The sequence below is a fragment of the Chaetodon auriga genome, chromosome 11 (assembly GCF_051107435.1).
Source record: "Chaetodon auriga isolate fChaAug3 chromosome 11, fChaAug3.hap1, whole genome shotgun sequence".
Taxonomy (NCBI): Eukaryota; Metazoa; Chordata; class Actinopteri; order Chaetodontiformes; family Chaetodontidae; genus Chaetodon; species Chaetodon auriga.
The window spans coordinates 846,926-871,161 of record NC_135084.1 but is presented as its reverse complement, the minus strand read 5'-3'; the positions used below and the strand labels follow the sequence as shown (position 1 = coordinate 871,161).

The 24,236-nt window shown below is 42.2% G+C and overlaps 1 protein-coding gene across 2 annotated transcripts; it reads left to right on the top strand.

The window, feature by feature from the left end:
- The first annotated feature begins 1,225 nt into the window (after positions 1-1,225).
- Positions 1,226-9,293, top strand: tk2 (thymidine kinase 2). 2 transcript variants are annotated; one of them, XM_076743055.1, is made up of 10 exons: positions 1,226-1,482; positions 4,539-4,573; positions 4,828-4,902; positions 5,442-5,495; positions 5,922-6,011; positions 6,186-6,259; positions 6,692-6,780; positions 7,382-7,461; positions 7,664-7,744; positions 8,022-9,293. In XM_076743055.1, the coding sequence occupies exons 1-10, from the start codon at positions 1,299-1,301 to the stop codon at positions 8,106-8,108; spliced, it is 849 nt and encodes a 282-aa protein (XP_076599170.1). In that variant the 5' UTR covers positions 1,226-1,298; the 3' UTR covers positions 8,109-9,293. The 2 variants fall into 2 exon arrangements, with proteins under 2 accessions (XP_076599170.1, XP_076599171.1); XM_076743056.1 differs by having other exon boundaries at positions 1,333-1,482; positions 4,544-4,573.
- Positions 9,294-24,236: the final 14,943 nt, after the last annotated feature.

The following is a 24,236-nucleotide window of genomic DNA, read 5'->3' as shown; positions in this document are numbered from 1 at the left end:
CCACCGCCCATCTCCCAAGCATAGGTGCCAGCTCACCACTGTTCGCAGCTTTACTGTAGTAGGCTCCAAATGAACTCCCACAGGTACCACATCGGGCCTTATCAGTGTTGCCATGGAGCCGGTGTCAACAAGTGCTATGCACCGCACCACCACCAGGCTGATGGGGATGTGGCAAAAGGGAACTCAACAGGTTGCCCCCGGTGTTTTACTTCTGACACCAATGTAGCGTCCGTCCGAGAGCGTTGGTTATAAAGCTTTTCTTTAATAAAGAACAGTTGTTGTCGGCCACAACTACGCCAAAAGAAAAACAATATCTGCAACAGCAGTCTGTAACTAACTCTGCACTCTTCTTCCGTCTCATGTACCTCCGCATCCCTCAACACAAAAACACGGCACACACACCCACCCCCTCGCTCTCTCATCCAACCACATACTTCCCTATTGAACACGTTCAAGGACAGTCGGACATCACAATAGAACAGGCATCTCCAAACTATTCCACAAAGGGCTGTGTGGCTGCAGGTTTTTCCTCCAACCAATCAAGAGCACGAAGTCTGACCAATCAGCTCTCTGAAGACTGAGATCAGCTGATGAAATGAGTCAAGTCTGGTGTGCTGCTGCTTTGTGGAATAGTTTGGAGATGCCTGCAATAGAACATGCCTGACTGTGTCACTGCAGGGTTGCTACTATATATATTTGCTACTATATATATTAGGTGCTTCTTGGCATGTTTTTAATTATTCTAAAATCACTGAGGCCTAGACATTGAACAATCTTCGTTCAGTTTTTATGTTCTTTTATGTCATATAATTTGTGATGTTGTTAATTGCTGAAGGAGATTAAAAGCAAAAAGAAAACTTTTTATTAACTCAAAACCACGTTTCTGTTTACTTCTTGTGAAGCTTACCTGTGTGGTCAAAGTAAAAATTACTATTATGATGTATTCCCTGAGTGAAATTCCCCAGGTGGCATTGAGTTTAGCCAAGGCCTCACTGGGTTACAAGTAGGTATGGAATGAGAGAAGATGTAAAACATGGTTATGGCTTATAAGCTTAGAGCTTGTGAGGACAACTGTATGCAGGTCAGGAAACGTTAAAAAGCACAGTGTGGTATTTTGCAGAGAGGATTTGGAGCACTCGGTTGATAAGTGACATGACCGTACACCTCCCTGTACAATAGATGGCGGTGTGCGTCTGTAATGTTGCTTAATGCCACGAAGAAGAAATCCTGCAGCTTCCTCTTTGATACACGCCAGTGACAAAACATGTAACCATATCTGTGTGTGAACGTGCTACGAGATGTCTGTAGCTGGTGTTCGTGTGTCGTTATTGTTCAGGCATGTGAGACTCATATTTGTTCAGTGTGCCGTGGCTCCATCATCATGTCGTGTTGTTGGATGTAATGGAGGCATTAAGTTACCTGCTGGCAGCGTCACACTCATCCAGAGCAGAGCACGTAGCGGCATGAAGCATGTTATTACACGTAAGTGATGGTGCTGCCTTTTGGCCTTGGCTTTTGGTCCCTGTCAATAAATTGAGATACAGTACACAGCATTCAATACAGGTGTTAGCCAACAGTGTACTCACTTCTGTTTTAGAGTGTTTTTTAATCCCTGAACCGCACGCAGGCGACTCCCTGTTGTCACCAATGCAGCCTTATCGCATGAGGAGTCCATAGGCAATAATAATAATAATAATAATAATAATAATAATAATACATTACAGTATGGCGTTATAACCCGAGAGCCGTATATAATGATTTTTCCGTATTGACCAGGACGATAAAAGCTAAATATGTTAGCCTAAATTGCTAACGGTAGCCGAGTTAAGCAGCGTTAGACTAGCACTGTAAAGTTGAGGAATTGGTGCTAGACATGTCGAAATGTTTCTGTGTAGATGCTCCAGCAGGTAAGTGATGTGTTCTCTGAGCTCTTGAATAAAAGTTTCTCTTTCCCTCACGTCTGCTGAAGTGATGTAGCTGTGGTTAACCTGCTCCCCGACTGCAGCTGCTCCCATAGGACCCTCATATCTTAACACAAGACATTCCTTCAGCACTCCTCTACAACATTCAGCATTTAGAACTGTCTATATAAACATGCTTCAGTACAGGTCTGTTCATCATTTAGCCGGTGATCAATGTATTACAGTTACATTTTGGTGAAAAGGTGACCTGTCCCACCTGTCCTTTCATACTTGTTTTAATGAGGCAGTTACCGAAAAGAAGTTGCTACAGCCTCTGTAAGACACTTCAGTCCCACTATTAAATTAGATACATTTCCTCAGGTGAAACTATGTGTGGTGTTAAGCAGACACAGCCATTGATTTTGTACGAGCTTTTGCCCAATAATAAATAAATAAATAAATAAATAAAAATAAATAGGATCTCCACTTTCATGCCTTTTCTTTCATCCTGTTCTGAGCCGAGTTCAAACGTTTTTATCTATATTGTAATGTATTGTAATGTTGAATTAGAAAAAATAATTTATAAACACACCTAAGTTAGATCCTTAGATAAAATCTCTGATATTCTGTTTTTTCATAGTTTTTTTTTTCTAGAATTCTACAAATAGAACATTATAAAAGTGACTTAAAAATCTTAATCTTTGAAAGTACTTGATGAATTAAAAATAGAATTTTGGAAAATTGTATTCAGTTTTTCAATATTGAGTTTATGTATGGAAAATTGAAATGATAAACGTTATTTTCGTGAACCTGTTTCTCTCTAATCTGACTTCACTGGCTTTAATTTCTTTTTTGTTTCATTATTTGTGTGGCCTCTCCCAAAAACATTGCCTTAACACTAGATAACCAACACAAAGTGATATACTACTGAATATACTAATGAATTAATTGGTAAATTCCTCGGTAAAACAAGTATTTGGTCACCTACAAACAAGCAAGATTTCTGGCTCTCACAGACCTGTAACTTCTTCTTTAAGAGGCTCCTCTGTCCTCCACTCGTTACCTGTATTAATGGCACCTGTTTGAACTCGTTATCAGTGTAAAAGACACCTGTCCACAACTTCAAACAGTCACACTCCAAACTCCACTATGGCCAAGACCAAAGAGCTGTCAAAGGACACCAGAAACAAAATTGTAGACCTGCACCAGGCTGGGAAGACTGAATCTGCAATAGGTAAGCAGCTTGGTGTGAAGAAATCAACTGTGGGAGCAATTATTAGAAAATGGAAGACATACAAGAGCACTGATAATCTCCCTTGATCTGGGGCTCCACGCAAGATCTCACTCCATGGGGTCAAAATGATCACAACAACGGTGAGCAAAAATCCCACAACCACACGAGGGGACCTAGTGAATGACCTGCAGAGAGCTGGGACCAAAGTAACAAAGGCTACCATCAGTAACACACTACGCCGCCAGGGACTCAAATCCAGTGCCAGACGTGTCCCCCTGCTTAAGCCGGTACATGTCCAGGCCCGTCTGAAGTTTGCTAGAGAGCATTTGGATGATCCAGAAGACGATTGGGAGAATGTCATATGGTCAGATGAAACCAAAATAGAACTTTTTGGTAAAAATTCAACTTGTCGTGTTTGGAGGAGAAAGAATGCTGAGTTGCATCCAAAGAACACCATACCTACTGTGAAGCATGAGGGTGGAAACATCATGCTCTGGGGCTGTTTTTCTACAAAGGGACCAGGACGACTGATCCGTGTAAAGGAAAGAATGAATGGGGCCATGTATGGTGAGATTTTGAGTGAAAACCTCCTTCCATCAGCAAGGGCATTGAAGATGAAACGTGGCTGAGTCTTTCAGCATGACAGTGATCCCAAACACACCGCCCAGGCAACGAAGGAGGGGCTTCGTAAGAAGCATTTCAAGGTCCTGGAGTGGCCTAGCCAGTCTCCAGATCTCAACCCCATAGAAAATCTATGGATGGAGTTGAAAGTCCGTGTTGCCCAGCGACAGCCCCAAAACATCACTGCTCTAGAGGAGATCTGCATGGAGGAATGGGCCAAAATACCAGCAACGGTGTGTGAAAACCTTGTGAAGACTTACAGAAAACGTTTGACCTCTGTCATTGCCAACAAAGGGTATATAACAAAGTATTAAGATGAACTTTTGTTATTGACCAAATACTTATTTTCCACCATAATTTGCAAATATATTCTTTAAAAACCAGACAATGTGATTTTCTGGATTTTTTTTTTCTCATTTTGTCTCTCATAGTTGAGGTATACCTATGATGAAAATTACAGGCCTCTCATCTTTTTAAGTGGGAGAACTTGCACAACTGGTGGCTGACTAACTGCTTTTTTGCCCCACTGTAAATACTCTCAAATTAAAATGACTTAAACTGCATAGTCACTGTCATTTCATTTCAATTCAGTTTTCTGGAATACATGGCCAGAACAAACCTGTCCACCTGGTTTTCTACAAAGGGGCCGGGTACACTGTACTGTACCTGTTGTGCATTTTAACGTCTTTGTGCCCCTCTGAACTTGCTGTAGTCTAGTGACCTGAGTCCAGGTGAGCTGTAGAGGATGAAGTCTGACCTCACTATGTTGTCTTTCTTCCAAGGGAAGCTGGTGCGAAATGGAGAGGATAAGAAAGTGGTGAGTGTCCACTGTGTGATCCATGATCTGAGATTTAATTTTCCCTCCTCTCAGTACAGTGCATACCTGAAAATGACCTACACTCATAACGTTGGCTGCGTTTTCTACTGTGGTTTACAGTATTACCTATTTACAGTGATGAAATACTAATCATTATACTTCACTTACTAAAATACCACGTCATAGTTTCATCCCTTTTCTTCATCATTTCTGTGGGCCGGCCTTTAACACCTGTCTCTCTGTCATTGTTTTAGATCTGTATTGAGGGGAACATTGCCAGTGGGAAGACAACATGTCTGGAGTATTTCAGCAAAACCAGCAATATAGAGGTATAACAAAGCAAAGTCCTTAAACAGCAAGATTGCATAGATTTGTGTGCAGGTGCTCCCCATCACTCAAATTACCACTGTAATTGCCTTGAGTTGTAACAAAGCTGCCATTTGATATGAGGGTGAACAACCCAAAAGACTGTGGTCTTTTCTAAAGGAAAATATCTGACATGCACAGACTGCATGAGAGACTGCCATGTAACAATCACTGTTTTTCACCGTAACGGATTCAATTCCTGGAGGGGAAACCTGAAAAAAGAAATTTGTATATATTACACACACACATAAAAAAATTATATATATATATATATATATATTATTCATTTATTTATTTATTTTTTTAGACTATGATCTTGGATTGAATTTGTTTAAGATAAAATACACCTTGTGCTTTCAACCGTTGCCTGAATACTTTGAATCCCATTCCCTCAAAAGGATGAAAACAGGGTTACTGTTGAGTCATGATTTGGCAACCCCCAGTCACTTGAGACGTTCATTAACATCATACATTATTAATCTCTCCTTTCTTGTTGTTCCAGGTCCTTACAGAACCAGTCTCTAAATGGAGGAATGTCCATGGACATAATCCTTTGGTATTGTGCATGATAGTGCTATTATTAGACTTTTTTTAATCAGGTCTAGACCTAAAAGTACTTGCAGGATATGTTCTGTGACTAAGATATCCAGACCTACTATAAGCCCCTGGGAGCTGCATTGTCTGTTGCAATTTCAGAGACTTCTAAACTACCTACACAGTTAGATACCAGTAGAGGGAGGGGAGATTTTTTTCTTGAATTTGGGTGAAGTGATGCTTTAATTTGATGGAAATCTATCTCGTTGATATGGATGTACCCTGTGTACTGGATATACACAGCCTAATGGTGGCACTAAATTTAGAAATGTTACCAAAAAATATCAAGATCCATTCTCTGGGGTCCAGTAGTTCTGCTAGTAGTTGAAGTGATTCCTTGTATGTTCACCATGCTGGTTGTGTAAGGTGTTTGTTTCTGTCCTTGCAGGCACTGATGTATCAGGATCCTGAGCGCTGGGGCATCACACTGCAGACCTATGTTCAACTCACCATGCTGGATAGACACCTGTCAGCCATAGTAAGTGCACTGTTAACTAGAAACACGCCCATTTTATTCAATACTAGTTGATATACACTGTCTATCTGCAGTGCTAACAAACATGTTGTTAGGTGTGGACTGGTGTTGCAACTATATTGTATGACCTCATCAGAAAATCAGCTGTTTGTACTTAAAGTCTCTTGTTGGTTGTAGTTAGCTCCTGTCAGGATGATGGAGAGGTCCATCTTCAGTGCCAAGTACATCTTTGTGGAGAATCTCTTCAGAAGGTATAACTTCAGTCCCTAATCAGACCAAGAGACTAGATGAATACATCATACAATTTCAGATGGATTCTGTTGTGTAACACTTGAAGCTCTTAGTCTAAATTTAATACCTCTTAGGACCTGGGATGTATATGTATCACAACATATTATATTTTCTCAAACCTCTGGATTATACAGTAAATTAATTACCACCTCATTAAGATACTTCATAACATTGATTCAACTGTTTGGTTAATCCAGTATCACCATAAAACAAGCTGGTTGACTTAAATGAAGTATTAAAGGAATCATAAACTGTACAGAAAAATCTTAAATGGTTTGCAAATTTTGATCATATCATGGTTTATATTAGATATTGCCTAGTTCAACAGCACACTGACATGTTAAATTCTGATGCCCTTTTGGTTGGGGGGGGGGGTCATATTTTTTTTACAGTGGGAATATGCCAGATGTGGACTATGCTGTTCTTGGCGAGTGGTTTGATTGGATCACAACTAACATTTTCATTCCTGTGGATCTGATTGGTGAGAATACACAAAGCAGAAATACAAACACATACTTTAAGTAAAAATTATAATAAAGATAAGTAGTGTCATGTTTTTTTTATATTTCTGGCAGAAACTCAAAGAAACTGAGAAAACAATCATAATGATTGTTGACTAATGACTATAAACTGAAATCTGTAATGTTTTTAATGATGATAATATCTATCCACCATTTGCCTCAGTGTGGTTACATTTTCTGACATCATAAAATAATATATTCATGTTCATGTTACCTAATCAGTAAATAAAATTTTCATTGCATATCAACAACAGCAAAGTGAAATATTACATGACATATTCTTTGCTCTGTCAGTTTGTCAAGCTTGCAGCTTTAAGAACTTACCTTCCAGATCAACCCTAAACAATGAATTTATTTTACAATATGCCTTCTTTATTAGACATTAGATAGGCAAGTTCTGTTTGCTCTGTGAAGGTGATACTAAGTATATTATCGTTGAATACATTCCAGTGACAGAAGTGGCAACATTATTTAGCACTGAAAATCAGCTTTTTTTTAATCACACTGTAAGCTGTAACAGCTTGTTAATTTACTTCTTGTCACTGTTTCCTCTGGCTCCAGTCTACCTGCAGACTTCTCCTCAGACCTGTTATAAGAGGTTAAAGCAGAGATGCAGAGAGGAGGAGAAAGTCATTCCATTGGTAAGGACGCAATCTCAAACAAGTGGTTTCACTTAACAGAACAGACAAACTGTCAATTCAAACCACTTAGGAAATTAATGGGTTTTTAGAGAATTGTGAAGAGAATTGGTCACCTGTGTGTGTGTGTGTGTGTGTGTGTGTGTGCGCGTGTGTGCGTCCGTGTGTGCGTGCGTGTGCGCGCGCACATCCATCTATCCATAAGGAGTATCTGAAATCCATCCACCAGCTGTATGAGGATTGGCTCATCAAGCGCACCTCCTTCCCTCTTCCTGCTCCTGTTTTGGTGAGTAACCATTCACATCCACTTCAGTCTTTGCTTTGGTTTGTCATTATACTGTACATACAGCATAATATGTCCAGGTATTTTAAGGTAACCACACAAATGACCTTTTGCCACTGACTCGTATCATGCCATGTGCTCCCACTTAATGCCTCTGTGTATGTCCAGTTATTGTAGTGGTCTTGAAATCTCTAGTTCCTTTGTCCTGCAGCAACTGCTGGCCTTTAATTCGGATGTGTTTATACTACTTTAATAGAAAAAAAAAAATGTTTTTTTGCAGGTGATTCCTGCTGACCATGACCTCCAGAAGATGCTGCACCAATACGAAGAAAACCGTGACAAAATTCTAGCAGCTAGTTATATCTGATACCCAAACATACCAGTTGCACACCCACACACACATGCACATACACACACATGCAGTCACACGCAGTCAAGTCCCTGCATTGAGACAAGCAATCCCAGAAAGCCGTTTACAAACCATTGTTATACAATTCATCTGTTACATTCACTGAAGGTTTTCCACAACCAACTAGAGTGCGATATTCTGATTTTAATATTTAGCAATTTGACAATTCATTTATCTCCGTGGGACAACTTTGTAGTTGACTACAGTTCAGCCAGCATTAGGCTAAATTATTCAGTAGTTTTAAATTACAAAATGTTCTTACCAAAGTGTATATTAAGTTTTCCAACCCACAGGGTGGACAAGCCTGAGAAACAGAGCTAACTTCAGACCAAGCAAAATATTCCCCTGGCCCTCAGCTTTTCATTAAAACAACTTGCGAGTTTCTCAAACGGACCTGAAAAACACTTAAGTGTCACAGACTTTTCTTAGAGCTCCTCAGACTTCACTTGAACTGCGAGATTTAACTGATTCATTCTACATTTTAAGTAGTTTCTCATGCATTTATTATTTTTATTTATTAGTTTGCCTTTTATTTCACTATGTCATTAAAACACTTGAAGTTTATCCCCAGAACTTCCATTTTGCTTTCACCCAGATATCAAATGTAATGTGTCTTGATTTAGAAAAACAAAACAAAAAAAAAAGGATCACTGGATGTTGTCAATGAACAATTGCAGTGGTTCACTAGGGGACCTCAGGCACATGTGTGTGTGATGTGAAGACTTTAAAAGTGTCACTAAGCACCTGCTTCAGATAAAGAGTACATAGTGTATACGTATATAATGTACAATGATACTATTGGTTTTTGTGTGACCTGATGAACAACATCTAGTGTTGAAGTGTGTCTCTATAATCCCTTTGAGTGATGGAACCTATGTTCTTTGTTTTATGTTTTGCCATATTAAGTTAATGTGTAATCCTAATTTTGATTCAACAGATTTTTGTATTGGTCAGATATGTTAGTTGAATGAGTTGGCAAGAAAGAAAATATTACATGTTTAGTGTTTCTGAAGAAACATTTTAAATGTTATTAGAATCTTAAATTGTTTGTGTAGATGCTGCAATGAACTGTGTTTACCAACAATGGTTTTACAAGCTCTTCCTGAGCCAGTGTATACAATTAAACATTCATGCACTTCACAAGGTGTGAACCTCGGCCCATCCTTGTTTGTGAATGAGTCAAGTCAGTTTTTTGTTGCCCCTGTTCCAACTTGTTTTAAACATGTTACTGGCATCAATTTCAGAATAAGCCTATATTTAAATAAAAAACAAAAACAATCAAGTTATGAGATAAAATATTACACATATTATCTATGTTCAGTTTTCAATGGAGTATATGTCAAAAAGAATTAGCAAATTATTTCATTTGTTTTATTTACATTTTACGCAGTGTCCCAGACAGACAGTTGTAGGTAGACATTGGATGTAGACAGTAATTCATGGTTGGCCCCTAACTTGATGATTATGGACAGGGGAGGTCCAAGTGCCATATTCCATCTAGTAACATACAGGTTAACCTGTGTAAGAGTTGCTGCTCATCACTGTATATAAGCAGTTTAGTCTGGATTCATTTGTTCATGGTAAAGAATATCTTCAGCAAATCTGGCCGTTATTTTTTCAAAGTACAGGACCAGAAGTAAGTCAACACTTGAACATCATACTCATACTGTAAATGATAGTTGAACATGTAACTTAAAAATCATGGCTATTAATGTGCTGCTATAACAGCCTGCACTCTTCTTGTCTTAAGCTTCCCACCAGATGTTGAACCCAGCTGCTGAGACACTATCTCTAGTGTGTACCAGCAGAGTTCTTTAAGCCCCTTAAAAGTTCATTTCAAAACTTATTTCTAAATCATTAAATATATCAACATAAAATATTCATAACTAATAAAACAACCCTCAAAGTTAAATTACAATTACAATTAGTCATTTGGCAGATGCTTTTGCCCAAAGTGACGTACATATGAATTCACACACCAATGGCGCAGCATCGGGGGCAGTTTTGCGGTTCAGTATCTTGCCCAAGGATAGTAGTCATGTGGACTGCCAAGGCCAGGGATTGAACCACCAACCTCAGCAAGCAACCGCACAACTGTTACCAGATTCTGATTGAAATCTTGCTGAACTGTAACTCTTGCATAGAAGAATGGGACATCACCTTTCCCAAGTACTCACCCACTTAAAACTAGTGAGAACAGCAGGGACAAGAACACAAATACAGAAAAGTGGAAAAAAAAATGCAAGAAAATAAAGCATGAAAATGTGCATAACTAATTAACAGTTCATCCAGTCATCATAAATCTTGGTACATATCCTCAGGCCATGTTTGGGAATAGGCCCTCTGAGCATTTTAAGACTGACCAATAGTGAAGCCTGACCAATAGTTCTTGGCATAGTGAACAAATGCCAAGAATGTGTACCTCAAAAGCCATTGAGCAGATTTTCACACATGTAGGTGTGCATGCTCTGGGGCCAAGTATTAACCAACATCTGAAGTGCTGTATTGATTGGTGCAAGTGGGATTGGCCTATCGTGTATTTACAGGCAACGATGGTTGTTTCACCTCATCTGCATTGGACAACACCTTGGTTGTAAATTAAACAGGGACAATTTGTGGTCATTCAGGAAGAAGTAGCTCAACAAATAGATATATCCCAGAAGAGCTGCTGTGTCTGTATGAGTGGCAGATTATAGACTCAGGGCTAGAACAGATATTCAGACAGACTTTATTGCATTGCATTTTGCTCACTGGGGCAAAATGTTTAATATGAGTTGAAATTGTTTTATGTTTTAAGAATAGATTGGATAGTTTTGTGCTGGAGGAGTTATGTTACCAGGTGAGTTTTCTGTGTCAGCTTCAGTCCACATGTTTCTCTAGCTAAAGCTCCAAATAGAGAATGGCAGGATTTGGGTTTGTGGGTCAGTCGGGTAGAGAAGACCACCAACTGAGGAAACTGAAACACCCCATGTTTTCTATAACCCATAATTCAAAATGTTTAAACAGCACTGCCAAACACATTTTGTTTTGTTTGTTTTTTACTTCAATTTTATTGCATTTTCAACAACCAGAAACAACACAACACAAACAACAACAGCACAGTCCAACAACATTGTTGCCTAGCACCGTGAAATCCAGAATATTCAAATACTAAACAGTCTGTATCACAGGGTAACAGAAGAAAAGAGTCTAGCTAGAGACTTAGGGCTTTTTGGGGGTGGCAACACCTGCCGCTGTTTGCTTCGTAATCCCCACAATTTCTCCAACAAATATAGCTTTATAGCTAGCTTTTATACAAAGAGAAATATGACTTAATTTTAGGAGTGTTATTAAACACTGCTTTTTGATCCAGCAGCACTGTTCTCCTGACCTGGAATCTTTCACCATTAATTGTAAGCCTTTTTATTCACCCCGTGAGTTCGCTTCATTCATTCTGGTCGGCGTTTACATCCCGCCGCAAGCCAACGTGCAGGACGCACAGCGTATGCTCGCTGACCAGATACTGCGTGTGGAGCAGACCAACCCGGACTCCTTAGTTATTGTCCTTGGCGACTTTAACAAAGGTAACCTCACCCACGAACTCCCTAAATACAGACAGTTTATCAAATGCCCGACCAGAGAGGAGAACATTCTGGATCACTGTTACACCACCGTCAGGGATGCTTATCACGCCGTCCCCCGTGCTGCACTGGGCCACTCTGACCACGTCATGGTACACCTGATTCCTGCGTACAGGCAGAAACTAAAGCTCTGCAAACCTGTAGTGAGGACATCAAGGAAGTGGACCAGCGAGGCTGTGGAGGATCTCCAGGCGTGTTTGGACTCTACTGACTGGGATGTGTTCAGGACTGCTACCAACAGTCTGGATGAGTACACGGAGACTGTGACGTCCTACATCAGCTTCTGTGAGGACTGCTGTGTTCCATCACGCACCAGGGTGAGTTACAACAATGACAAACCCTGGTTCACAGCCCAACTCAGGCAGCTAAGGTTGGCAAAGGAAGAGGCCTTCAGGAGTGGGGACAAAGACAGATACAAAGAGTCAAAGTACAAGTTTAGCAAGGCGGTGAAAGAGGCTAAACGGCTGTACTCTGAGAAGCTCCAACACCAATTCTCAGCTAACGACTCTGCGTCTGTCTGGAAAGGGCTCAGGCAGATCACTAACTACAAGCCTAAAGCCCCCCACTCCATCAACGATCGACGCCTAGCCAACGACCTGAACCAGTTCTACTGCCGCTTTGAAGGACAAAGGGACAGTCCAGCAACCATCCCCCACGACACCTCTGAACAGCTCCAGCTCCAGTCACCTCCACCAATGCCCATCTTAAAGGCCCCCCCCCCCCCTCCCCACCCACCTCAGTGACGACTCTTTCCATCCATGAAAGGGACGTCAACAGACTCTTCAGGAGACAGAACCCCCGGAAAGCAGCTGGACCGGATCCCCATCTGCCTTGAAGCACTGCGCTGATCAGCTGTCTCCAGTATTCACAGACATTTTTAACACCTCATTGGAGACATGTCACGTACCAGCCTGCTTCAAGTCTTCAACCATCATCCCTGTTCCCAAGAAGCCAAGGACCACAGGACTTAATGACTTCAGACCCGTCGCCCTGGCCTCTGTGGTCATGAAGTCCTTTGAGCGCCTTGTGCTCTCACACCTCAGAGACATCACTGACCCTCTCCTGGACCCCCTGCAGTTTGCCTACAGAGCCAACAGGTCTGTAGACGATGCAGTCAACTTGGCCCTCCACTTCATCCTCCAGCACCTGGACTCCACAGGAACCTACGCTAGGATCCTGTTGTGGATTTCAGCTCTGCCTTCAACACCATCGTCCCAACTCTGCTTCAGGAGAAGCTCTCCCAGCTGAGCGTGCCTGACTCCACCTGCAGGTGGGTTACAGACTTCCTGTCTGACAGGAAACAGTGCATGAAGCTGGGGAAACACTTCTCCGACGCTAAGACCATCAGCACCGGATCCCCCCAGGGCTGTGTTCTTTCTCCTCTGCTCTTCTCCCTGTACATGAACAGCTGCACCTCCAGTCACCAGTTTGTCAAGCTCCTGAAGTTTGCGGACGACACCACCCTCATCGGACTCATCTCTGATGGCGACGAGTCCGCCTACAGGTGGGAAGTTGACCACCTGGTGACCTGGTGCAATCAAAACAACCTGTAGCTCCATGCTCTAAAGACAGTGGAGATGGTTGTGGACTACAGGAAGAACTCAGCCTCACCCGCCCCCATCACCCTCTGTGACTCCACTATTGACACTGTGGAGTCTTTCCGCTTCCTGGGAACTATCATCTCCCAGGACCTCAAGTGGGAGCCGAACATCAGCTCTCTCATCAGGAAAGCACAGCAGAGGATGTACTTCCTACAGCAGCTGAAGAAATTCAGCCTGCCAAAGACAATGATGGTGCACTTCTACACAGCCATCATTGAGTCCATCCTCACCTCCTTCATCACTGTCTGGTACGCTGCTCCCACCGCCAAGGACAAGGGCAGACTGCAGCGTGTCATTCGGTCTGCAGAGAAGGTGATTGGCTGCAATCTCTCATCTCTTCAGGACCTGTACACCTCCAGGACCCTGAGACGTGCAGAAAAGATTGTGGCTGATCCCTCTCACCCTGGACACAAACTCTTTGAGTCACTCCCCTCTGGCAGGAGGCTGTGGTCCATCAGGACCAAAACCTCATGCCACAAGAACAGTTTTTTCCCGTCTGCTGTCAGCCTTACCAACAAGGCCCGGAACCCCCCCGACACTCTTCACATTCCACCTCGGACTCATTCTGTCACATTGATTGATATAAATATAACTCTATGCGTTACATTAACGCTCAACTTGGACTTCTTCTGAAAAACAGACTGTGTTTCCGGTAAATAGCAACAACAAAAAACAGACTTGTGTATATATATTTAAACTGTTATATTTCATGCTCTTATTTTAGTAGATGTGTCATGCACCAATTTCACCAGAAAAAATTCCTCGTATGTGTAAAAGCGTACTTGGCAATAAAGCTTTTTCTGATTCTGATTCTGATTCTGATTCTTTTTACCTGTTGACTTCATAGTACCTTATTACCCCACTAGAACACTGTGTTCCCAGAATGCAGGCTTACTTATGGTTCCTAAAGTCTCCAAAAGCAGAACAGGAGCCAGAGCATTTAACTATCGAGCTTCTCTCCTGTGGAACCATCTTCCAGTCTTTGTCCGGAGGCAGACACTGTCTCTGCATTTAGAAGTACGCTTTAAACTTTCCTTTTTGATAAATCTTATAGTTAGGGCTGGCTCAGGCTTGCCCTGGACCAGCCCCTAATTATGCTGCTATAGCATTAGACTGTCAGGGGACCTCCAAAAATACACTAAACTTCTCTGTTCTTCACTCCCTCTCCATCTGCACGCTTTCACCTAAGTGCGACCTAAGTTTTTTTAACTGGGGAGACAAACTTAGTTGTTTTACCACATCAAACCAAGTACGTAAGGTATACATTCCCTCTCCAATTCCTTCTATTTTGCCTCATATCCATTATCACACCAGATAGATAGATAGATAGATAGATAGATAGATAGAACAATCTATGTAAAATAGACATTTCTATGGTCTCAATTCTTGCACTTAAGTTCAGAAGGGCACTCAGATCTTCTTTAATTTTCTTACTCACCGTTTCAGTTTTTTTTTTGTTTGTTTGTTTGTTTTTTGTTTTGTTTTTTTGATACAAATCATTAGGATCATGCATCAACCAGACTCCCAGGTATTTAATTGCTTTTTGAGATTAGTCATTGGGAAGTTTGAGCGCTGGAGATGGGTTGTAATTAAACGTTAATATCTGTGTTTTTGGTATATTGAGTCTATATCCTGAATATGTGCCAGATATATCAAGGAGATCCAACAGGGTGGAAAGGCATTTATCTGGATTACTGACATATAGCAAGATGTCATCAGCGTACAATGCTATCTTATTTTCCCTGTTATTGACCATAATACCCTCTATATTACAATTTTCTTTATAGCTTGTGCTAACAGTTCTATATAAAGTGCAAACATGGTAGGGAGAGGGGTTTGTAAGACATCCATTTACCTTAATTCTTGCTGTAGGGGCTGAATATGACGTTTTGATGCTATTAATTGACCTTTCAGCATAGCCTAAATGCTCCAAGTCTAAAAATAGATAATCCCAACTGACACAGTCAAAAGACTTCTCAGCGTCTAGACTAATTAACACTGCATTTGTTTTCTTGATGTTGTGTATTAAATGGAGAGAGTGTCTCATATTATCTTGGGTTTGGTGTCCTCAGAAAAACCTGGTTTGATCAGTATCAGTTAATTCTGGAATTACACAGTCTAGTCTTCTGGACATTATAGACGCATACAGTTTAGAATCCTGATTCAAAATTGACTGTGTTAAAGTGTCCTGCACAGATTAATGTACCTTGTGATTCTGAAACAATTAGTTCAAGAACCTTTTTCATAATAGTTTGGTCACTTTGTGGAGGTAGATAAACACACAGAAGGGTGGTCAAGTTATTTTCTACTTTGCCTTGCACCAAGATATACCTGCCCTCACTATCAATAATCTCTTTGATTAATTCAAAATTGTTGTTGAGTTGTGTATTAATATTGCTACTCCTCTTTTGTGACCTCTTAAAGGTGCTGTAAAATGTGTTTTTATACCCAAATTTCTTTCATTTTTCATGTTCACTTTGAGATAAATGAGTTTCTTGTAGAAATATGATTTGGTTATTATCCCTTCTTATTATAGCCATGACTCTACTCCTCTTGACTGGGTAATTTACATTCCAAGAAACTACTCTAAAGCTACTGTATCTCATAACAATATGCCAAACACATTTTCATGCACACAAATGTGCACTCAAACAGACATGTCTCATATCTGACTCTAAGTTACATGGGATCCCATACAGTCTATAAAGGCAAATATGCTAATTGAAGGTGCAACACCAGCAGGAATAAAACCAAAGTCATCCATGTAAGCAGTGCAAGGAATAGCACCAGTGTTTGGATTGTTGTTAAGGGCTGTTACTCCTATGTTTCCAGTGCAGAAAATCAGTCATGTTGGTCAGCCTGATGAATGGAAATTTGTTCAAGGTCTGAAAGCAGTAAATGTGGCAGTTAATGTAGTCTCCTACTTCCTGCTCAGAGCAAAGGCTTCTCCTGCATGCACCCTGCCTTGCTTACATTCTATTGCTGATATCCTTGTTTTCTCTGCCAAAAGATTTGGAAAGTGGATCCTGGATACTTATACATGACAGAGACTTAAATTAATGAAAGAAACAGAAGGCTACCACCATGTTTTTGATCACTTTTACTCTTTCTCGGTACTGTGTGAGCGTGACCTCCAAATAGTGCAAGCCTCTTTGTTGTGTCTATGACTGGCAACCTGTGATCAGGATAGAGAGAATATGGCAAAAGACTGTGAGCGACTGACTGAGAGAATTGCACAGCTTGAAAAGAAGATTGAAAGGCTGCATTAAAAATGTGAGAATGAGCAATTCATTGTTTCTGTATCAGCCTCTATACATGTTGCTGAAAATTGACACACTTTTATACACAGGATTATTTCAGCTGTGGAGCATCCTATCACAGATTTGGCTGACATGCTGTCCTTGATGTGTCCTAAAGCCACTGGATTAGCTGCTGAGGCCGCAAACTAGCCTTCCCTAGTGATGTTTCTTACTGACACAGCCAGCCAGCAATCCAGCAAGAAATTAAGTAAGAGGGCACTAACACTCACTTCACCACTTGAACTCTCACTGCAAAACAGGTATGACCCACTAACTCTGAATGACGAAAGGAGTGATAATACTCACTATGTGAAACTAATCGCACCACAAGCAGTAAGGCTGGCCAAAACCCAAGAAGTAGCCCAAGACCAATGGGAGGTCCAAGGCCAGGAGAAATATTGCTAACCTCCCATCTGACATGCCAATATTTCTGGTAAACAAACACCCCATGAGACAGACACCAGTGGCGGCTGGTGAAAAAAATTCTTGGTGGGGCTGGTGTGCCAACAGATTTCCCTGCCTAATCTAGCATAAGCATTCAAATGAGCAGTTGGAAAATGACTACAGTTCCACAAATTAATTTAATTTCACAGTTTTCACAGAAAAAGTAATAATTTACAGCTATATTAGACTTTATGTCACAGTCTCGGTCTCTCACTCCCTCTGCTCCACTCTACCTGCCAGCCACGCCCACCTCATCAGCTCTACTCTGCTCACCTGCCGACACAGCTGCAGCTCATCACAATCTGCCCTGCATTTAAGCCTCTCCAGCACTCTCACCCGTTGCCAGATCGTTCCTCTGCAGTATGCAAGACTTTCCAGCGCTTTCCAAGTTGATCACCCGTTGCCGACCTTGCCTGTCCCCGACCTGCTCTCCTCGTCTGCCTCCCGGTAAACTTACCTGCCTTCCGTCCCTGACCTCGTGCTCTGCTTCAGCGTTTCTGGTGTCTGACTGCTCTGCTGGCAACGGTTCATCCGCCTGGCTTCGGCTTTCCTCTTGCCTGCTCCCCCTCGGTACTTCTGCTTCCGTGGACTGCTCATCTGGCTTCGACCCCCCCGCCTGCCTCCGACCACCCCTCTGCTCTCTCCTCGCCGGCACCGCTGTACGATCAGCTGTTCCTTCCAGCTGCGAAGCTCCCTCCTCGTCATCAGCGGCTGAAGAAGGTTACTCCGCTGCACGCCGGCTCGATCAGCTGTTTCTCCAGGCTGCGGAGCTTCCTCCTCATCATCAGCGGCTGAAGAAAGATACTCCGCTGCGCGCCGGCTCGATCAGCTGTTTCTTCGGTGGCGGAGCTTCCTCCTCGTCATCAGCGGCTTTGGTAAGCCACTTCTCGTTCCCTGGCTTGAGCCCCAGAGACATTTTGAGAACGCTAAGCCCGGAGAACGAACTTACTCTGATCCATACCTTGTTTCTGGTGGTATTTAATAAAAGTCATTACCAACTGATCCTGCTCTCCGTTGTACTGCATTTGGGTCCAAAACACACCCGTTTCACTTTATGCTTTAAAATACTATACAATACAATCAAGGGATAAATTCACAACAAGGGTATGATTCCAGCTGAATCTATACAAATCAACAGTGTGTGAGTGAGTGAGTGGAGGGGGGAAGTGTCTAAGGTGAGTGTGGGTTGAGTTATTATATGAAGAGAGAATGAAACACAACATTTCTTATTAAAATGTAACATATACAAAGAATTGAGAACCAAGTTCAAAAATTAAACAGATGATTTTAATACTCTCTCTAATCAAGAAAAAATGCAACATTTACTTGGAGAAAATAGCATCAGTGCCATAGAAGCAGCAAAATTTGTCATTGCATGTCACAGCCTGAGAGAAACAACAGTCTCCACAACTATATTATTATTACATATAATATTATAATATTATTACATATTGCCCATTGAATGTAAAATAAACTTAAAAGACACTCTGTGTCTTTGTTCCTCTGTGTGTCTCTGTTCCTCTGTGTGTCTCTGTGTGTCTCTGTTCCTCTGTGTGTCTCTGTTTCTCTGTGTCTGTGTCTCTGTTTCTCTCTGTTCCTCTGTGTGTCTCTGTGTCTCTGTTCCTGTTTCTCTGTGTGTCTCTGTTCCTCTCTGTCTCTCTGTTTCTCTGTTTCCCTCTGTGTCTCTGTTTCTGTGTGTGTGCGTGCGTGTTTGTTTGTCTCTCTCTCTCTAGGTTTTATTTATACAAGAATTTTGTTTGTCTTTCTTTTTGAGAGGCACAATTTTGAATGACCCTGCTGTTGAAATCAGGAATGTCTTTTGTCATTTTCCTCTCAACGGAGAGCATAGCCAGAGTGTTCCTAAGGAACGTTTTTATCCTCTTTAAGGTAGAGAAGCACCTCTCAGACGCTGATGTTGTCATTGGTGTTGTGATGATGATGTTGAGAAGACTTACAGTTTCAGTAAATGTTTCTCCAAGGTTGTTTTCCATCAAAACCTGATAGAGAGCCAGTGCACCTTTGCAACTCCGAAACTCCTCATTCTCGTAGATCAGGGACAGTTCTGTTTTAAGTTTGGCCTTGTCCAATGAGGGATAGGCTTCCACCGTGGTTTCCAGTGCTGAATCTGAGAACTTTCTGCTGTGTTGTTGGAACAAGTCTCCTTGCAAGAGAGAGGCACTGATGAGGTGCTTGGTGAAAGAAAACCTCTCCTTGGCATGGCTCATGATGGTGTCACATACCTATGTGATAATATACAATTTTAAAAAAGGGAAAGAATTAGGTCTTCACATGTCTCACTACAATCAATGTTCTGAATAGCTAGCCTATATTGTGTAATAAACCAAAATGGTTAACTGTAATTATTCATAGATATCAGACGAAAATATACATTTGAGTCTGGACTACTATATCAAGTGGCGAGCATCTTCATTAGATTTTATTTGATGATGTCTCTGTTCCTCTGTGTGTGTCTCTGTTCCTCTGTGTGTGTAAGCAAGTGCTTAACTCCAGTGCCAAATGGTGCTGCGTGTCTTGTCCCAGTGTTCTCCGTTTCTTTGTGGGTAGCTCCTGAACAGGTCCCCTGTACTCCCCATCCTCAGCCAGATTAGGAACAGCCTCCCTGATCCAATACATAAGTTTTATGGGTCAGTTGTGAAAACTGGTTAGAGATGTATTAACCAAACCCAAGGCTGTTATAATTACTGGCAATTATATTTCATCTAAACTTCACAGATAAATTAATTATTTGAATAAGATGACATAAGCATTTAAGGCTACACATAATTTATGCAGAGAATTAAAAATTAGGCTAGACTACATAATAGTGCATTTAACATACCTGATAGCCTGCATGCAGTTAATGAATGTCTGGGTGATTCCTGCAATGTAGACAGCATCAATGTTTCTCTTCTGGAGCTGATTGTACAGCATGTCTACATGTGGCATGATCTTATGGAACAAGGCTAGGAAAAAAACAGAAAGCTTCATCTTCCAGCATTCTCACATAGCCTCCAGCCTCTCTCTTTGTAAGGCTATCAAATTCTTCACTGTTCCGGATGGTCTGAAAACAATTCACCAGATCATTCTTGTGCTCATAGACTGTGTTGACTACACGACTGTTGAAGTTCCAAAGTGTTGACAATGCACTTGGAAGTCGGTGTGCCACCATCTCATCTAGCACTGCAGTTCTCTTCCCCGATTTTGAGAAAAAAGAAGCAAATCCCCCCATGTCAGTAAAAAGTGACTGATCTGAGGGATGTGGGAGGTTGCCTGCTGCATTACCAGGTTTAACTGATGGGCATAACAGTGAATGTAGTGAGCGTTTGCATAGATGTCCTGTATCTTTCGCTGCAGTCCTCCAGTGGCACCCCTCATTACCGCTGCCCCATAATATTGTAATTTACCTCATAAGCCAGGCAGAGGAATCCTGACCCCACCTGGGATTTAACAGTAAGGTTCCTGTCAGGGGAGGCGAACAAACCCACACAAGACGGGCAGCAGTAATATATAAAATGTATACTTTATTAATCTGCTTACAAACGTTAATAAATTAGGGCGCAGGAATACCGTAGGTATAAGACGGAGCCGGGCAGGCAGCCAGGAGGGGGAATTACAAGTCAGGCTACAGAGCGCACCCCACACCAGGAAGAGCTAGATAGAAACTGGTCTAGCATTAAATCACAGCACGCCACTGCACGCTTCCATTACACAGCACACCATACACGCTGGAGCTACTGCCCGTATTAATCCCACCCAAGGTTGTCATCCACCCGTTGCCCCAATTCAGCCTGCCGGCTCCCCGCACAATTTAAAATAAATTAATAACACAAATAAACTAACATAACCTAACACACAAGACACAACTACAATAATAAGACAAAGACACAAAACACAAAAAAGAATACTCAGCTCGCCCGTTGGCGCCAACTGTCGGACAGACCGAGCCCCGCTCTGGAAATGGCTCGTGACAGGCAGCGACCAGCAGCCCTACTATGACCCCGGCCCTGGCTATCTGAAAGAGGCGACCAGCCTCCCCTCCTCACGGGAACAGCTCACCTATCTTTCTTTCTTTGCGCCGGCAGCCCTAACCAGCTGCGAACACCCCTCCCGAGCCCCAAGGACTGCCAGCCACCAGCCACACAAAACGTGTGTAGAAAAAGACCTGCCTCACAAAAATGACCGTCCCTTTTTAACACCTCTGCCCTCTACCTGGCATTCTCCAGGTGTATGTCATTAATTGTCCTTGTCCTTAATTAAATTGTCACTTGCAGGGAGACAGCGCCGCCTGCTGTCTCACTACAATATGCCTGGGTGATCAACTTTTTTCTTGTCCTTCGGGAAGGATGCTGTGCAGCCTCTCCAATAAGGCACCGGCTATTGAATCCGCACAGCTGTTGGGTAGCTTGATGAATTCATAGAACCGCTCCTGTATATTGTTGTGTCCATCGATGTATCTTAGTATCAGGACTAGCTGACAGTGTATGGAAATGTCGGTAGTTTCATCAGCTTGGATAGCTAAAAACTCCGCTCTCTTTACTTCATCTATGATCTGTTCTCTCAGAACTGCCAGCACACAGTCCAGGAGCTCGTTCTGAACTGTCTTCGAGCGCCTTTAAATACGGTCGCATTTTCAAGGTGCTCCCTCAAGTCCCGATCAATGGATGCCATTAAGTCAACTAAATCTCTGAATATTCCAGCGTTGTCTGAGGAATCCCTTTCATCATGTCCCCGCATTGCTAATTCAAAAGCACCACAAAATTTTACACGATTGATGATCTTAGATAAAATATAACGCTTTTTATCTACCTCTTCATTGTGCCTTCTTACAGTAATGCGGTACCCATCATCTAGCTGCGTTGCTATGTTAATCTTTCCGAACACAGCTAGCTTTACGCAGTTTTCCATGTGAACTTCTCTCATGCTTCTTGGTCCGTTCGGAGAGGTGCTTTAAGTCAGTTAGTCCAGTCTTTGTCCAAGTTGAATCACATTTTGTCACTTCTGAAGAGGATACAGGGGAACAGAAAAAGTACAGAAAAGTGCATAGGGTGCACCACAACCTGCCAGCCACATCTTATGGTTGAACCAGCTCCAACAAAAACTCAGTTTGTACAATTTATCTTTCTCCTTGGTTTGCTGGGAAATGTTGATTTCAGGCTTGTTGGGTCCTAGCTCCTAAACGAGAAGTTTTTCCTCCGTTATCCGTCTCACAAAAGGGTACATTAATAATGATTTCACCGAATTTGGTGGAAGCTGCTCTTGAACTCCAGTTGTTACCGCCATCGCCATCATCTCTCTTCCTCGTCGCCATATTTTTTTTCCCCGTGGGACAGAGTCTGGGAGTCACACTACAAAAAAAAAAAAAAAAAAAACTATCGCTGGCTCCTCACGTAGCTGTAGCAATCCTAAACCTTCACACATTTTACGCAGCAGTTGGGGCTACATTTCCAGCGCCCCACAGGCGTTAAATTTGGCGACGTTGATAGGCCAATTATTTATAATTTTTCCCTAGCAACCATAACCGCATTGGCTATTTAGCTGCAAGTCAGGGGCGCTTTGCCGAGTGCCCCATGAGAGAATCATACACTGGCGACCGGTTCAGGGTGTACCCCGCCTCTCGCCCGTTGACAGCTGGGATAGGCTCCAGCCCCCCCGTTACCCCGAAAGGGATAGGCGATACAAAAGATGAATGAATTTGGCAGCCAGGTCTGCTGCTGTTTCTGCTTTTGCTGACCTGTTGTGCATCTCAGGGTTTGTCTAGTTCATCAGCAGGTGGTAACATCTTGTTGGTCTTGTGCCTCTGTCATTACTGTAATGTCTTAGAGTTTTTTAGGACTTGACTAAAGTTTGAATGAGTGGTGGTGTTAGCTTATCTTTAAAACTGTATGTTACCACTCACAACAGAAATTTACACTTTGTGGACACCCAAATTTTAGTAAACAGGGTCAATAAAAATGTAATGAACAAGAATATTGCAAATAATACAGTCCTCTATGCAGTCGGACAAATTTTCCCTTCAAATATTGTTAGGTCCAGCACTCTTTGACCTTGTACTTCACAACCTTAAGGGTCTACCATTTACCCAAACTTCCCTCTCCTTGGACACTTCCTCCAGCTCATCCAGGGGGAACCCGAGGCGTTCCCTTGTTGCCCGGATTGGCGTCACTGGGGCCCCACCCTGGAGCCAGGCCTGGGGTTGGGGCTCGCAGGCGAGCACCTGGTGGCCGGGTCTTTGCCCGCGGGACCCAGCCGGGCACAGCTTGAAAGAGCGACGTGGGCCCGCCTTCCCGTAGGCCCACCACCCGCAGGAAGGACCAGAAGGGGCCGGTGCTTTGCATTATGGGTGGCAGTTGTGGGCGGGAGCCCCGACAACCCAAACCCTGGACAAAAACAAACTAGAATATGTTTTTGAGTTTTCTAAATGTTTCGCATCTTATGTGCTGAATTAAAGGAGCAGATAGTTTTAAGTCTTCTTACCACATCACCTTCAATCCTGTACATGTATCTGTGATTGATGTTAACCTCTAGTCAGCCAACCACTGCAGCTATGGCATCCATTCATTGGTGTGCAGGGCATCAGATTCTCTTGAATCCACCAGTTGATGCCAATGCGAGGGTGTTTGATAACCTCCCTGTTGCTGACTCTATGAGGTAATGACATCTGCTGACACCTATGAAATCCCACTACTGGACAGGTGCTCCCAGTTCCAGATTGGATCCCACCTTACCATGATATTTATGATTCTGTTGCTTAATGTCTACATACTTTTCCAATTTTCATTAAGCTTGCTCTGATATATTTAGCAGACAGCATTTGGCAGTATTATACTGTATGACCCGTTTACTTAACTTTTTTTCTTGATTTACATTCCTAAGTTTTGTGTGACCATGTAACTCTTCATTATATTCCTCTGGGGCTGAAAAGTTATGCCTGCTTTACAGCAGAAATAAACATGTTTATAGCTTGGTACAAATGAGAGTTTTGGTCTGTAGCTAATTTCAACAACTGTATGAGGCATGAATTTTTTTATATGATTTATTTGTTTAACATATATTAAGGCTCAAAGTTATGCTTATAGTTATAGGCATGGTCTTTTTGAGTGACAGCTAGCCATGACAGCTAGC